Genomic DNA, 15,431 nt, shown 5'->3' with positions numbered 1-15,431 from the left:
GCGGTCTTTGGGACAAATGATAATATAGATGTTTGATCATCACTTTTGCCAGTACAGCTGTTTAAATGTCTGCTCAGCGTCGAGGTGCCAGTCTTTTTGCTCTCGTACGAAAGCAAAGCGCCACATTGACTACATTCAGCGAAGCCAACGCAAGTTTCTGTAGCATTTTCAACAATCAGTTTGAAGCCACACCTCACTCTTGCCGGTGCGTGTTTGCCTTTTCAGTTCCCCTGTCTTTAGTTTATCCTTTACTTCTTGCTGCTCCATATCAGGGATACCAGGTCAAAATAGATGTGGACTTGCGGAGGGGAAGAGGGGGCGTTCACGTGCGCAGAGTGTGCTCTGGCTCTGCGGCTCCTGTTTAGTAGTTAAATAGCAATGACCTTACAGCGCCTTCTCTGTTTTATCCAAATTATTTTTTTTATAACAAGTATTCCTAAGTTTAGTATCCACACATTGTTTTAGTATACATTTTTATAAACATATATTTATTTTTAAAAAGTCAGCTAGAGAGAAGCCCGGCCCGACCCGAATGTAATGATTGACATTTTAGGCCCGACCCGGCCCGAAATTCGGGTCGGCTCGGGCTCGGGCTTAAGATCTTACCTCTAAAAGGGAGTGGGAAGAAGAAAACTTATTAAATCCAACCCCTGTCTTTACCAATAAATAAAAACTATGATTAATTTTTAACCTGTGTTCTGATTTATAGGAAATGGTCAAATAAGAAGAGCCCCTCAGATAAAGGCGGCTACACTGGACCAGTAGAGGGCATCCCAGAGCTGATGGCAGTTTGTGGGGGAAGAGAAAGTGTGTTTGCCTCAGTCCTGGAGCAGGAGTTTAATCACAGTCAAATCAGTCAAGTAAGTCTTTGTTTTGGTTAATATACACAGTAGATGTGTGTTTTTATTGTCGTGGGTTTGGTCAATGGTAGAGAAGCTTTTTAGTGACCTCCTACTGTGTATGAATGTGTGTATGTAATGTACACGACCAAAGTTTGGACACACCCTATGTGGGTTATTTTTTGTTTGCTTTTTTAACATTTTTTCATTGTATTTACACACAGAAAACATATGAGTTTATGTAGTAAAGATAAACAATTATTAAACTTTTTTTGTTCATAATTCAATATACACTGGTCCCTCGCTATATCGTGGTTCACCTTTCGTGGTCTCGCTGTTTCGCGATTTTTTTTAGTGCAGTTTTGCACGCTTTTTTACAGTGTATGAACGGGCATTGTGTTCTGCGTCCTGATTGGCTAAGGGACTGTAGACCATAAAGTGTGTGGTGAGGGGTTTTACAGCCTTAAAACATATATAGTAATAGCAAAAGCTGACTACTTCACGGATTTTGCCTATTGCAGGTTATTTTTAGAATGTAACCCCATGTACAAAATAGTAAAAATAAAGAAAAATCATGGAATGAGAGTGTCCAAACCTGAAAAAAAATATCTTTGCATTTAAATGTTATGCTTATTCCTTCATGTTTGTTTGAATAACACATTCAGGCTATATCCAATCATGAGACTTCTTTTTTCTTTTTTTTTAACTTTTATTTAATTAGTAAAATTACATTATGACATTTCTAATTGCTTTTTGAAGGGAGTTTGACCAAGACCCTGGTTTATCATGGGGGTTACATTCTAAAAATAATGCGCAGTAGGTGAAATCCACAAAGTTGTCAGCTTGTTTATATTTATATGTATTGTAGCTATAAAACCCCTCACCACACACTTTATACACTTTTCTCACACAGGCATTAACATTTTCTCACATTTCTCTCTTGTTTAAACTCTCTCAAAGTTCAAACCTTCATATATTATATCCCTCTACCTCAGTGATCACTTTAAATGTGTTGTTCTCGTGCCTCTGCAGAGGCGTCTCTGTGCAGAGAAACATTTAAGTCCAAAGTGTTTCTGAAATTTGTCGGTGCAGAACATTTCATCCACATTGTGGATTGAGTTTTGTCAGAGAGAAAACTTGCAAACACACAGCACTTCAGAGTCACACTGCGATCCAACATTTATGTAAATTTGTCTGAACACATTCTGTACTGTACAGGAGACACGGCACAGAGGAGACTGATGGACAATGGTCTACAGTCCCTTAGCCAATCAGGACGCAGACCACAATGCACGTTCACACACTGTAAAAATAACATGCAAAATTTCACAAAAAGACCACGAAAGGTGATAACTGTATCTAAAAACAGCTAAAAACCACAGATCCCACTTCCAAACTTTTCAATCAGGAACTGCACACTTAGTATGCTAGTTGTTTTTGGCATTACCGTGACAGCAAAACTCCACTCTGGCCTCTGAGTTTGTGAAAAGTGTTTATAAACTCATGACGGTGAATCATTAGGTGCTCAGAATGCATAAGGTCAGTGAGGAAGTGTGAACATTTTGAACACAGTAAAATCTGAATGTTTTTAAGCCTCTACAAATCCGAAAAAGCACCTTTAAACACTTAGGCGATACAGTTTGTAGATATAGGTTTATCTTTGTTTGGTTCTTACCCTCCGTCTGTACCACACCTCATTCGGAGCTGGTCCCACACGGCTCTGCTCTTCCATTACCGTTGTGTTGACGGGGTTTCAGCTCCTGTGGAAGTGCTAATTGCTACATTAATGAGAGTGTCCGGGGCCCCTTGTGTTCACCCAATCACGACCCCCCCCCGTCTCCCCCCTCCTCTCTCTCACCCCCGTTGACTCCCCCCACCCTCCCCCACACCCCCCTACCCCCACCCCTCCCAGCGTGTGCTGCCTCGTCTAATTAAACGATTAGATGCCGCGCGGCGTTCCGGTCTGCTCGCATGGACCTGAGTAATCTGCTCACAAATAGCTTTTCCCAGTGATTCAGTCCAAGTGTTGGGCTCCACACACGGCTCTGCTAATGCTCCACCTGTGTGTTATCACTTACAACATGGGATAAAATATCTAATTGTGAATTTTTTTAATTTTTTATTTTTTTTTGACAAACATTTGCATTTACTGTGACACACACAGGGAGGGCATCCGACATCCAGGGAGGGCATGTGACACACACAGGGAGGGCATGTGACACACACAGGGAGGGCATCTGAGACACAGGGACATAGTTTAAAGTAGAGACAGACCCTTTTCACAGTACCGTCTGGCAAGTTCAGGTTGCCTCAGAAGTTTAGCTCTTCACTTACTGTTCCATTTATTCAGTCGCTTCCATCTTGTCTCCATGGAGGTATTATTGTTTTGCCAGAAATGTTCCAGAGTTTGGCATTAAATTTATTCCCCTGGAGAAAGCAGGTGATGCCGCCAGGTCAAGCAGGTCAGATCTGTGGAGAGGCAAGCCTGCTCACACTGAGAATTTGCAGCATAACCAGGGGGATATAGGGGCCGCAGAACTACTTCAGAGGAGTGCTCGTCCTCTGAAGGTTGGCGGTTCGAATCCCTCTCTCAACATTAATGCTGACCCACAGGTTGGCGGTGTGATTCCAACTCCCACAGATGAATGCTGTCATTGTGTCCTTTGGCAAGACACTTAACCCACCTCACCCCCAGTGTCTGCGTACAGTGGTTTATGATTTATGTGTGTGTGAAAGGGGGAGTGGTTCCTTCATGTAAAATGCTTTGAGTGCCTTGAAAGGTTGAAAAAAAAAAGTACAAATTTGAGCATAGAAACTTTTAATGCCATACTGTGAAACATTCAAACAAAGCAGTAACATCTCCATAGAGACGAGCGTCACACTGTGGACGGATGGTGTGTTTAATGTCTGTTTCTCTGTGTGTTTAGGCGTGGTCGTTCTTGAGCCACCTTCCTGTGCTGGAGCTGAGCATGAGTGTGAAGGGCTGGTGGGAGGGGGACAAACAGCAGACGGAGCGCCCCCTGTCTGCAGTGAGAATGAACCTCCGGGACGACAGCAGCTGGTGTGAGGTCCACGCCGATCAGGAGTATGTTCTACAGGTGTCTCTGAGAAGGATCAACGCAGGGCAGCAGAGGGTCAGTAAACGCAGGTTTTGTTTAGGGTTTAGATGGTGCTTTAATATACAGATTTATAAGGGACGTTAATGGTCCATTTTATTCTTTTGCCCCCTGGAAGAGTGCTGTAACTACATAAACAAAACATTTCATTTGTGTCCTGATGGAAGATAGGGGTGGGACTTGACAAGTTTTCTTCTTCCCACTCCATTTCGAGCTTGTATATGAACAGTTTGTGAGATGTGCTTTAGGTGTACCTGTGCTCGGAAATACATATATATAGACAGACAGACACATACACACATACACACACACGCATATTCTGGGTTCAACTCCCCAGTCCCTTCTGAGTTTGCATGTTCTCCCTGTGTCTGTTTCCTCCGGTTTCCCCCATCAACCCAAAACATGTACAGGCGAAATCCTTCAGATAAGTTGGTCCTGACTTCTGACCAAGACAAGCTCAAGATGTGGAGATGGTTCCACTGCTTCTGACCCGTTTAACCCAGCCGCACTGAAGGACTGGTCAAATGCAGAAGACAATGGATTAAACTGTGGGGACAATAAAGCATATCTTAACCTTATACAGCGGGCAAAGAAGTATTTATTCAGCCACCAATTGTACAAGTTCTCCCACTTAAAAAGATGAGAGAGGCCTAGGTACACTTCAACTATGAGAGATATTTGGTCATCTACAAACAAACAAGATTTGTGTCTCTCACAGACCTGTAACTTCTCCTTTAAGAGGCTCCTCTGTCCTCCACTCATTACCTGTATTAATGGCACCTGTTTGAACTTGTTATCAGTATAAAAGACACCTGTCCACAACCTCAAACAGTCAGACTCCAAACTCCACTATGGCCAAGACCAAAGACCTGTCAAGGGATGGACAGATCCATTGTCTTTATCTTAAAATCTGCATCATTTGCTTTTCTTCGTGTGTTTTCCATGATGAGGGTGTGTGCATGATGCACAAAATGACAAAATCAAAACTAATGTTTTCTTCATTTGTCTCACTTTGGCATTTACTGTTAGAAAGTGCCCCCTGTGGTCAGTAAAAATCTATAAATTAGCCACACCGTTTTGTAGGCCGCAGGGTCAAAACGTGGGGGAAAAAGTAGCAGCTTATAGTTCGAAATTTATGGTACTCAATTATTTTTAAACGTAGAATACATCAGTTTGTAGTGTTGTTTTAATGTTCATTATGCTTCAAATTTAGCATTAAAGTTAACATTGAGACACAAACAGAAGTTTCTAAACAGAAACAGTGTCTCTGGTGCACTATTCATTTTATTTGTGTACTGTTTAAGATGTTAGTGACAACCACCTACAGCTCCCTGTCCACTCACTGTCCACTCACTGTCTGACCCTAACCCCTTAACCTCTGATCCCTGACCCACCTGCAGCTCCCCTCACTGTCTGACCCTAACCCCCTAACCTCTGACCCCTGACCCATGACCCCTAACACACCTGCAGCTCCCTGTTCTTCACCTTATCTTTTAATACATATACATTTTATCATGACTCGGCAAAAACGTCATAGAGATAAAACTTAACAGGAAGTAGTGACGCTAACAGTGAGACTGAGGGCGCTGTTGTGCACAGAGCCTATTAATAAAAAGTCAAGTTTTCTTATAGATGAACAAAAATGACCACCTTTATAACCTACAAATGGTTTCGTTTTGGTGAGATCAAGTATCGTGCCATGGACTCCATTTTGTTTCTCCTCAGAGGAAGCAGGACAGTAAGGCTCAGGCACCGCGGTTCCCCAAAGCAAAGGACGAAGGCTGGTTCCTGGTGCTGGGGGAGGTGGAGCGACGGGAGCTGTTAGCCGTGAAGAGAGTGGGCTACGTCAGGAACCACACGGTCGCTTCTGTGGCCTTTTACACCCCAGAGACCACCGGGAAGTGAGTGCGCCACCCTCAGGCCTGTCTCGATAACACATGCTGATGAAATGATAATAGTGAAACCAGATCATAAAGCAGAAGTTTCCCCCAAAAACAAGTTTAAATTGACAAAAAAATATATGAGACAGAATGAAACACTAAAGTAATTTTTGTTTGAGTCATAGACGTTCATAATTCAATCTTTTACAGCTCAAATCTTATTAGAGAACAGAAACATAAAGAAAAAAAGAAACCGAAAATGCCTTTATTTTATGGATTTATATCAAACTTAAAAGGCTCATATTACGTTGTGTTTTGTTTCATTCTCACAAGTTTAACACACAAATCCTGAATATTTAGGCTGAGTTCTTCTCTCAAATGGAAAACACTCTATTCCACCTTGTGATGTCATCATGTGGTGATACAGGAAGTGCTCCACTGTGTGTTTAAACTCCATACACCTTCAGTAGAATCATTTGGATCATTTCAGCCCTGGAATTGCCAATCTCTACTGAACTAAAGGTAAAAGGAGCTGTTAAGTTGAAAACCACCACTTCATGACATCACAAGCTGGAACAGAGCATTTAGAGCTTTGAAGATGTAGACAGACTAATAATAAAGTGTCACTCAGACATGTGTGAGTGAAACAAAACACAACTCCAGGTGTGTTTTTGAGGATGTAACAGTGTTAGAACATGACTTAAAGCTCAGAAGAAGAACCTTGTCAACTATGGTATGTTTAAGACTGTTTTGTTTTGTCCAGATACATCTACACTCTGTATGTGATGAGCGACAGTTACCTGGGCCTGGACCAACAGTACGACATCCATTTGAATGTAACTCCCCCGAGCATCTCTGCCCAGGTCAATACTGAAGTGTCTGACTCCATCAGCGATCTGTCTGTGAGCTGACGCCATGGCGACTGCACCAAAAACTGCACCAAAAACAACTGCACCCGAACACACTGACCTTGTTTACATTTAACCTGTGCTTATAATCTCTGTTGGATTATACATAGAGTGGAACTATGCAATCGTATATTTGCCTTTTCGCTATCAAAAGTCATTCCAGAGTTTTGCAATTCAAATATAAAAGCTTTGCCCTATGATTTTCACCTTATCTGACTGACTATGGGCTTTTGTAATGTGCCAAAAATATTAAAACGTCAGAGGACTCAAAGTGAAGCAAAACTTCAAAAATCTGACTACCTTAACTTACAACTAGTATATAAATTTAGTCCTCCAGCTAAGGAAGTCCTGACCAAGACTAGCTCCAGATCCGGAGATGGGTCTCTGCCGTAGACTGTATATATAAATGGACATATAGCTAACCTGCTAGCCACCGGATTCCAACTAGGAAATGATCATGGGCACACTTCTGGCTCCAGTTCACTTTCTATTGAAAAAGTGTGTCCCTTCTTTATACAGTCTATGGTCCCTGCTCCAGACGGGTTAGGATTGGGTTTAGGGTTAGGGTCACCACAGCAGCGTTGAGGGTGGGTCAAATGCAGAGGACACATTTCCTTAAAGGGACAGTACAGTGTATCCAAACTTTAAACGTAAAACACATTTTAAAATGTGACACTGTAGAAGAATAGAAAAAATATTAAACATAGAGATATCAATTTGAAGCTTCTTTTGTAGTTTACTTACATCAATTTAAGACAAAGCATATTTTACAAATTTTTTGTCGCATAATGTTTTCATGTAAAATTAAGGCATTTTATGTGTAAAAACTGATAAAATGTCCCATTTTTGGGACATTCAAAACAGAAACATGAAGACAGCCAGCTTAAAATTTCTTACTTCTTTTTGTTAAATATTAGATACTTAAAAAACACACAGGAGATTTTGGATCTTATTGAGTATTTGAGTAAACTAGATCTGACTGAACATTTTCCTAAAAATGTCGCCCACATTTTTTTTTAAAGTTAAAACTTGAATAAATCAGACTTGGAATTCGATATCAAAAATCCCTCTGAACATTTTGTCATATTTAAGTACGACATTGTAAAGTTTGGTGTGTGTTGGTGCTGCTTAAAGGCCTGATCTTTACATCCCTTTGAAGGAAATGCATTTTGAGAAAATGGCCTTTGAAGTTACACTGTCCCAAGTAACTCTATGGAGGCAGGTTGGAGGTGGAGGTTTATTAAATTAAATTTGCCTATAGTGTCTCCCCTTCAGTCTATTCCTTACATAGACGATATACAGTGGTCCCTCGTACGTTTTAAAAATAACCCACAATAGGCGAAATCTGAGAAGTAGTCAGCTTTATTTTTTACAATTATTCTATGTTTTGCAGCTGTAAAACCCCTCACCACACACTTTATACACTTTTCTCAGACAGGCATTAACATTTTCTCACATTTCTCTCTTTAATTTTCTTTAATTAATTAATAGTGACTCGTATGTCAGTTCCTCTGATCGTGCCTCTTCGTCCTAGTGCTGCTCTGCTGTAGTGTCCATCCAACATTTATATAAATTTGGCTTATGTAAATGTGGCTTTGACTGTACAGCAGACACGGCACAGAGGAGACTGATGGACAATGGTCTAAGTCCCTTAGCCAATCAGGACACAGAACACAGTGCATGTTCATACACTGTAAAAAAGCGAGACCGAGAGGGACCACTGTATAGAACCTTTGAGCTGGTACACTGAGCGAGGGCATCACAAATACGCTTCTTTGAGTCATTCATATAAAGCAGAATACCAGTCTCTGTCTGTGCCAATGTCGCCCATCAACAGGAAAAACATTTTCTTTGATGTTGGGCTTGAAGGATTGTGATGTTCTGCTGCCTCTTTGGCTCTTATGAGGAGCTCAGTAATTTGTAAAAAGGGTCTAATAAAAATAAAAAAACATTTAAAAAATGTTGAATTTAAAGGTGGACAGTATAACGTACTTGTCTCCATGCAGATGTAATTGGTTTGCCTGGAATGTTCCACAGTATGGCATTAAGCTTGCCTGTCTTGGGTTTATTTAAGTACACATTTTTTTCCTGAGTGTGCTCGCCTCTCCACAGATCTTCGCTGAAATTTTGTCTGATGGCATTGCCTGCTTCTCTTCATTGAGATAAATACGTTTAATGCCATACTGTGGAACATCCCAGGTGCAGTGTCAACATCTCCATGGATACAAGCAGGTGGTGGAGCCTCTGTTAACAACGTCACAAAGTTCACCTCATGAAGTTACTTTTTGACAAACATTTAAACTCTATTTTTAAATGTACAAACTGAATATGAGATTATAATAGTAACATGTTTATTTTCTGAAACCATAAACTCTTTATAAAATGGACATAGCTAACCTACTAGCCGCCATGTTCCAAACAGGAAGTGATCATGGGCGCGCTTCCTGCTTCACCTCTACATGATCCTGGGGTTAGGAGCGTTACCTTCAACTGCCTCGCTCCGGATTGGCTCTTTGGTTGCTATGATACTCACAGTCAGAATTCCAAATGTAGAACTTGGCTCCAGATTGCCCGCTATAACTGCTAGCCTTGATGAGCTTCATTTGGAGCTGAACGCTGTGGTGATTTCACACACACTTCCTTAAACAGTCTGTGTCTAAAATATAAAAGTGCTTTTTGTTAACATTTTTAGATTATATTTTGATCCTTTTTACAAAATCCTGACTCGTCTCACGCAGCCAAACTCTGAGCGTCTTAAACATATGTCATAGTGGCATGTCTGGACTTTTGACACTTGTGATACAAGTAATAACTGATGGAATATGTTTATTTACTTAAACAGATTCAAATGGAAGGAATCTTTAACATGATGAGTCCTGAGGAGCTTTAAGCCTCTGTAAGAGAAAGAGTGGAGGCTTTGGAATCTTAGTTTGACAAAAGTAATGTTAGGACTTTGAAAATTGTTTGTGGATAAGGTCGGTCAGAGTTTGTTTAAATAAATGCATTACTTCAACTCAAATGTGTCTTTCTGTTTTCTGTTTCTTTCATTGTTTGCTCTGGTTTCCCCTGATAACTGAAATAACAACAACTCAGACCTGAAGTACCGAGGTCACTGCAGAGAGCTCAAGGACTGTCCCAGAACCAGGACTAAACCAGGACTAAACCAGGTCTGAACCAGGACTAAACCAGGTCTGAACCAGGTCTGAACCAGGACTAAACCAGGACTGAACCAGGACTGAACCAGGACTAAACCAGGTCTGAACCAGGACTAAACCAGGACTGAACCAGGACTAAACCAGGACTGAACCAGGACTAAACCAGGTCTAAACCAGGACTGAACCAGGACTAAAATTACCTGCTTGTCTCCATGGAGATGTTAATGATATATATATATATATATATATATATATATATATATATATATATATATATATATATATATATATATATATATATATATATATATATATATATATATAAAAAATTATTTTTCTTTTAATTAATTTATTTTTTTTCCATTTATTGAATTTGTGAATTCAACAAAATGTTAAAAGATATTCTTATGAGAGGGACGCCTCTCTAAAAAGCAAAATCAAACGAGCGTGTCCCAGTAATGAATATGTAACCTGTCTGTGAGTGAACCAATCAGAAACGAGCAGCGCTTTTGAGGCAGCCAATGAGCGCACTGATCGCGGTGTGGGGGCGGGGTTTGGAGTCTGCGGCTGTGGATGTGCTGGTATCCGTCCAAAGGCGAGCAGAGAGGCGCTGCGCCGCTGCTCTTTGGGGGGTTTCGCACAGGATACTGACGCACCAACAGGTTTGAGCGCAGAAATGTGGGCTAAATAGATACGCAAAGGCAGCACAGATTCTAGTTTAACTGCACATACAATTTTGACTTTACTTTGCAATAAAAATGGAGGCGATGTTCTTTTAGTTCCACATTTTTTGGGATATTTTTCATATTTCGCGGCCTCGCTGGTGCCTTGTTTTTGCCGCAGATGTGATGTATTTTACTGCAGAATAACCGCTCAAATGGAATGACTTTGCGCGTATTGTAACGCTGGACACTTTGCACACTTTGGGAATATGTGCGCATAGATTTTTGGAGTGGTATGACCATCATTTCTGGACACAACTGGACTCGCCACGGCCCCGGGCAAATGCTATGAGCCGAGTGACCGGGAACGAGGAACATCATGAAGGAAAAATCGAAAAACGCGGCGCGGACCCGGAGGGAGAAAGAAAATAGTGAATTTTATGAACTGGCGAAGCTGCTGCCGCTGCCCTCCGCCATTACGTCCCAACTGGACAAGGCGTCCATCATCCGCCTGACCACGAGCTACCTGAAGATGAGGAGCGTGTTTCCTGAAGGTGCGCGCGAGCTCCTCCAGCTCTTTATTTATTTATTCTGTTTCGACTCTGTCGCGGGTTTCACACAGATCATTTTAGGAGCGTTGCCATAGCAATAAACAGTTTTTCCTTCTGAGTTCTAAGTCAGTTTTTAAAACATAAGTTCCATAATAATTTTTTAGGATTCGCTCTGGTCGTTTTTACAAAAATAAAACAATAGCACGTATAAGGCGCGCGTGCATACATCCACATATTTATTCTGTCTCTGTCAGTTTATATTTTTTTTTTAGGAGCGTTGTCATAGCAATTAACAAATTAAAGCAAAGCATTTTCTAGCTCTATCTTGTGAATACTTCTGAAAATGTTCCATAGTCTGTAAACAGAAGCTTGACTGTCATGTTTCCATCTCCGGGTCACTCCACAGGCCTGCGTCTCTTTTACTCCAACTTCAGATATTTTTAAGCCGTTGGTTGTTTGGGATGGGCACGTGCTTCTTCTTCGAAAGTGACGAAATGAGAAGAAAAATAATCAAACAAAAATAATGAGGTCTTTAATGGAGCTGGACGCGGTCAGCGCATCTCCAGCTCCAGCTCAGGCTCAAACATCAGACGCGCCACAGTTCAGTGTTTTTCTTCACAAATATTTGACCGTCGGCTGTAAATTCTAAAACAGATTTGGGACAAAATAAAACTCGATAAAAGCGAAAAGAAAAGCTCTGAGATTTTGAAACGTGTCGTTCACGTGCGTCTTGGTTCGTGCGTAATGCGCGCGGCTGGACAATTCAATTATTATTTATTTAGGCTATTAGTTTTACGTATGTATGTATTTATTTATTTATCAAACACGCCAGTAATTACTGAATTAATCTATAATATTAATACTTGATGTATCTTTCTCTTATTTGTGTTTTATGAAACCACAGCGCCAGTCTCAGGCCTGAAATAAAAAGTGTCAGGATTAAAAAGGGTAGAAGCTTTGTGAGGGCTAAATTATAGCGGGGAAAATGTGAATATTTACGAGTTTAAATTATCCTGGTTTTACTGTAATAAACGAGACTAAAGATTGTTTTTTTCAGAATAAATAACACGGCATGAAGTCCACGCGCCAGAGCGCGAGGCGCGAGCTCCTCTCCGTGTCTTCAGCCCGCGCACGAGGAGCTCTGTCATCACAATCAAACCCTCCGCTCTTTATCTGTGATTAGTCTTTGTGTAACGTGCACGTGCTAAAATAACATGAACGTGCCTCGCGGGAGCAGAGCTGCTCAGCGTCAAATGTTCAAATCCTCACGTGCCACAGACGTAAACGTGCCCACGTCGATCAGGTTTAACTAAACATCCAAATGTTCTGTTTTTATTTAAACTTGTCCGTTGAATGATGAATGTGGAGCGTTATTAGCTCGTGTCTGTGTCTGTCCTGTACACGGGGCCGTGTGTCTGTCCTGTACACGGGCCGTGTCTGTGTGTCTGTCCTGTACACGGGGCCGTGTCTGTGTGTCTGTCCTGTACACGGGGCCGTGTCTGTGTCTGTCCTGTACACGGGCCGTGTCTGTGTCTGTCCTGTACACGGGGCCGTGTCTGTGTGTCTGTCCTGTACACGGGCCGTGTCTGTGTCTGTCCTGTACACGGGCCGTGTCTGTGTGTCTGTCCTGTACACGGGGCCGTGTGTCTGTCCTGTACACGGGGCTCTGTCTGCAGCTTTTGGCCCGCAGCACATTTACACTTTTACAACAGAATGACACGAGCTACACGCGAGGGTCTAAAAAAAAACTTTTAATATCATTCACCAGAAGAAAAGGCTTTGTCAGCTTCACAAACAGCACCACGCGCCCGGTATAACCCGGTATAACCCGGTATAACCCGGTATAACCCGGTATAACGCGGTATAACCCGGTATAACGCGGGCTGTACGTGTCATTTATTTATTTGATTGTCCTTCCGCGTGGACAGATCGCCTCCTCCTCCTCCTCCTCACCTCCTTCTCACCTCCTCCTCACCTCCTCCTCACCTCCTCCACACCTCCTCCCGACCTCCTCCCGTGCCCTTCTCCCGGGAGCCCCGGAGGAGCGCCGCCTGCAGCAGATGATTCTGACGGAGCTCAGGAGCTGCGTGACCAGCGCAGAGCCCCGCGCATTAGCGTCATGTGCACGTGTGACCCCCGCAAACATATGGAGAGAAGGAGGGAGGAGACAGAGAGGGAGAAGAGAGGGAAAAAAGAGGAGAAAGACAGGGAGGAGGAGAGGGAGGAAGAGAGGGAAGACAGGAAAAGCTACATCAGGAAAACACGTGTTTTTAAAGCGCGCGGTGAAATCATAATCATTCCTAACATTACTCCGGGTTTATTTGATGCAGTTAAATAACATAAAAATATGGCTTAAGTTTCATTCAGCAGCACGTGTCTTATGCTAATGCTAACGACTAAAATATAAAAGAGACAGAATTTCCATAAAAAACGTTGCTTTTTCTGTAGGTCAGCTCCATGTCTCTAAAATGCTCCAAATGTTTTTGGTTTAAAAAAAAAAATCATTTTCACTTTAACTGCAAAATATGTTTTTCTAATTACATGATGTAGTAAAATTAATAAATCAGACCATTTTAATTCACGTCAAGTTTATTATATATATATATATATATATATATATATATATATACACACAAGTTGAGCTGAACCAAAGAGCAAAACAAAAACCAGACACTCTGCGCTGCCCGTGTTAAATGCCAGGGCGGGAAGCTGCAAGTTACAGTTAAGAATGATAAATATTTACTCAAACCTTTTTAGTAAAATCATTGGTCAAAATGGCGGCTCTGAAAATCTGTAATAAAACATAAGAGCGGTGAGATTATCCAAAAACACGTGTTTCTGCATCAGACTCAGATGTAGAAATAATAAATCATGTTCCTTTCATCATAAAATGTGATGACGTTGTGTCGTTGTGTAAGAGCCTGTTCCCTGCGAGTGTTTACGTCCCGTAGAGTTAAATCAATCCTCTCTCAGCATCAGCGTGAAAACAGAACAGCAAAAAACACATTAAGAGTCCTGTGTTATTTTTGAAGTGCAAAACATTCACTACCACCTCATGATGTCATCAGGGGCCACTCTAGCATTGCTCCTCTGTGTTTTAAAAGTCCATTCCAAGAGTCCTTCTAACTCAAACTGCTTGACTCTTCAGTTAAACCTGCAGCTGGAGTTTGTGCCCTCTGCTGGACGTTGGCATATCTTCTATAGAGGCTTGTGTAGTATTTTAATGTGAATTGTTTTAAAAGTGTTGAGTGATGCTTTATATTCACTGTGCTTCAGTTTGTCGTTATGGGCGCCATTTTGAGGACCTCTGACAGTACCAGATTTAGTTTTGAGTTGTTAGTTACTATGGTAACAGCTCTAATTGTCCATCACGAAAGCGACATGTTCGATATTTAACGTCTAAAACAGTGAAATGGAGCTGCCGAGAAAGTGTTTTACAGCAGCGCGATCGTTGCGTCAGCTCTTGAGTATTTGCAGTGAAGTAAACAGGGAAAAAACTTGTACATTCCTTTGCCCAAAAGAATCAGACGTCAGAGTTGAAAACCATGATCCCAGCGCTGATACGAGACCAGAGCATTCGCCAAATCCACAAACGCATTTAGCAGTTTAACCGACGCCTTGTTTGTTCAGTTACATGACATTTGGAAACACAGATTACTGTAATATTCAGATCGATTTCATTTTTACTGTTTTAAAAATGTGTTTGCAGAAGTCCAAAGTGACTCCTCATTGACCTTATGCATCCAGAATATCCTCATTACTCACCGTGATGAGTTTATAAGCACTTCTCACAACTGTGAGACACCAGGGCGGAGTTTTGCCATGATGCTAACGTGCACTTCCTGAGTGTCAGACAGTAAAGTGTTTTCTAAATTCAATGCAAACAAAAACTCCGCAGAATTCTTTTGACCTACAGCAGAGGTGTCAAACTCAGATTCTCATAACTAAGACAAACTAAGACAAATTCACAGGTCAAACTCAATATTTATTGAAAAAGTGACTGTACCTGATATGTGATGTTTAACCTTTTCATATGGAAACAAATCAAGCTTGATATTACAAACATATGAGAAATAAAATTTGAAATAAAAGACACATCAGTAGGATTAATTAACTTAATTAACTTATTTAAATAAATAAAATAAAGGATGTCTCTCTCTCTGTAGTAATTAATTTGGCCGAGGTGACGAGTAGCTTGGTCGCTAATGAGTCTCAACAGAAAAGGAGGAGCACTTGCTGGTCTCTGCAGCGTACTAGCAAAGCATTCTGGGATTTGTAGTATTAGTGGTGCATGCGCTATATACCAGCGGGCCAGCTCTA

At 41.4% G+C, this 15,431-nt stretch overlaps 2 protein-coding genes across 3 annotated transcripts in view; both read left to right on the top strand.

Moving 5' to 3' along the window:
* The window catches only part of ascc3 (activating signal cointegrator 1 complex subunit 3), a 222,178-nt gene extending 212,429 nt beyond the window's left edge, over positions 1 to 9,749 (top strand). Inside the window, exons 39-42 of one of the 2 annotated variants that reach the window (XM_033980435.2) lie at positions 710 to 860; positions 3,767 to 3,973; positions 5,681 to 5,856; positions 6,599 to 9,749. In XM_033980435.2, the coding sequence (XP_033836326.1) occupies positions 710 to 860; positions 3,767 to 3,973; positions 5,681 to 5,856; positions 6,599 to 6,746 (682 nt within the window). In that variant the 3' untranslated portion in view covers positions 6,747 to 9,749. The remainder of the gene's footprint in view (positions 1 to 709; positions 861 to 3,766; positions 3,974 to 5,680; positions 5,857 to 6,598) is intronic. The other variant, XM_055227922.1, reaches the window with a different exon arrangement.
* Positions 9,750 to 10,819: 1,070 nt separating this feature from the next.
* The window catches only part of sim1a (SIM bHLH transcription factor 1a), a 35,062-nt gene continuing 30,450 nt past the window's right edge, over positions 10,820 to 15,431 (top strand). The window contains exon 1 of the mRNA XM_033981274.2: positions 10,820 to 11,114. Coding sequence (XP_033837165.1) covers positions 10,940 to 11,114 — 175 coding nt within the window. The 5' untranslated portion in view covers positions 10,820 to 10,939. The remainder of the gene's footprint in view (positions 11,115 to 15,431) is intronic.

This window comes from Periophthalmus magnuspinnatus, chromosome 16, assembly GCF_009829125.3.
Source record: "Periophthalmus magnuspinnatus isolate fPerMag1 chromosome 16, fPerMag1.2.pri, whole genome shotgun sequence".
NCBI classification, from domain to species: Eukaryota; Metazoa; Chordata; class Actinopteri; order Gobiiformes; family Gobiidae; genus Periophthalmus; species Periophthalmus magnuspinnatus.
Note: the sequence above shows the minus strand (reverse complement) of the source record. Positions and strands in the feature narration are given on the sequence as shown.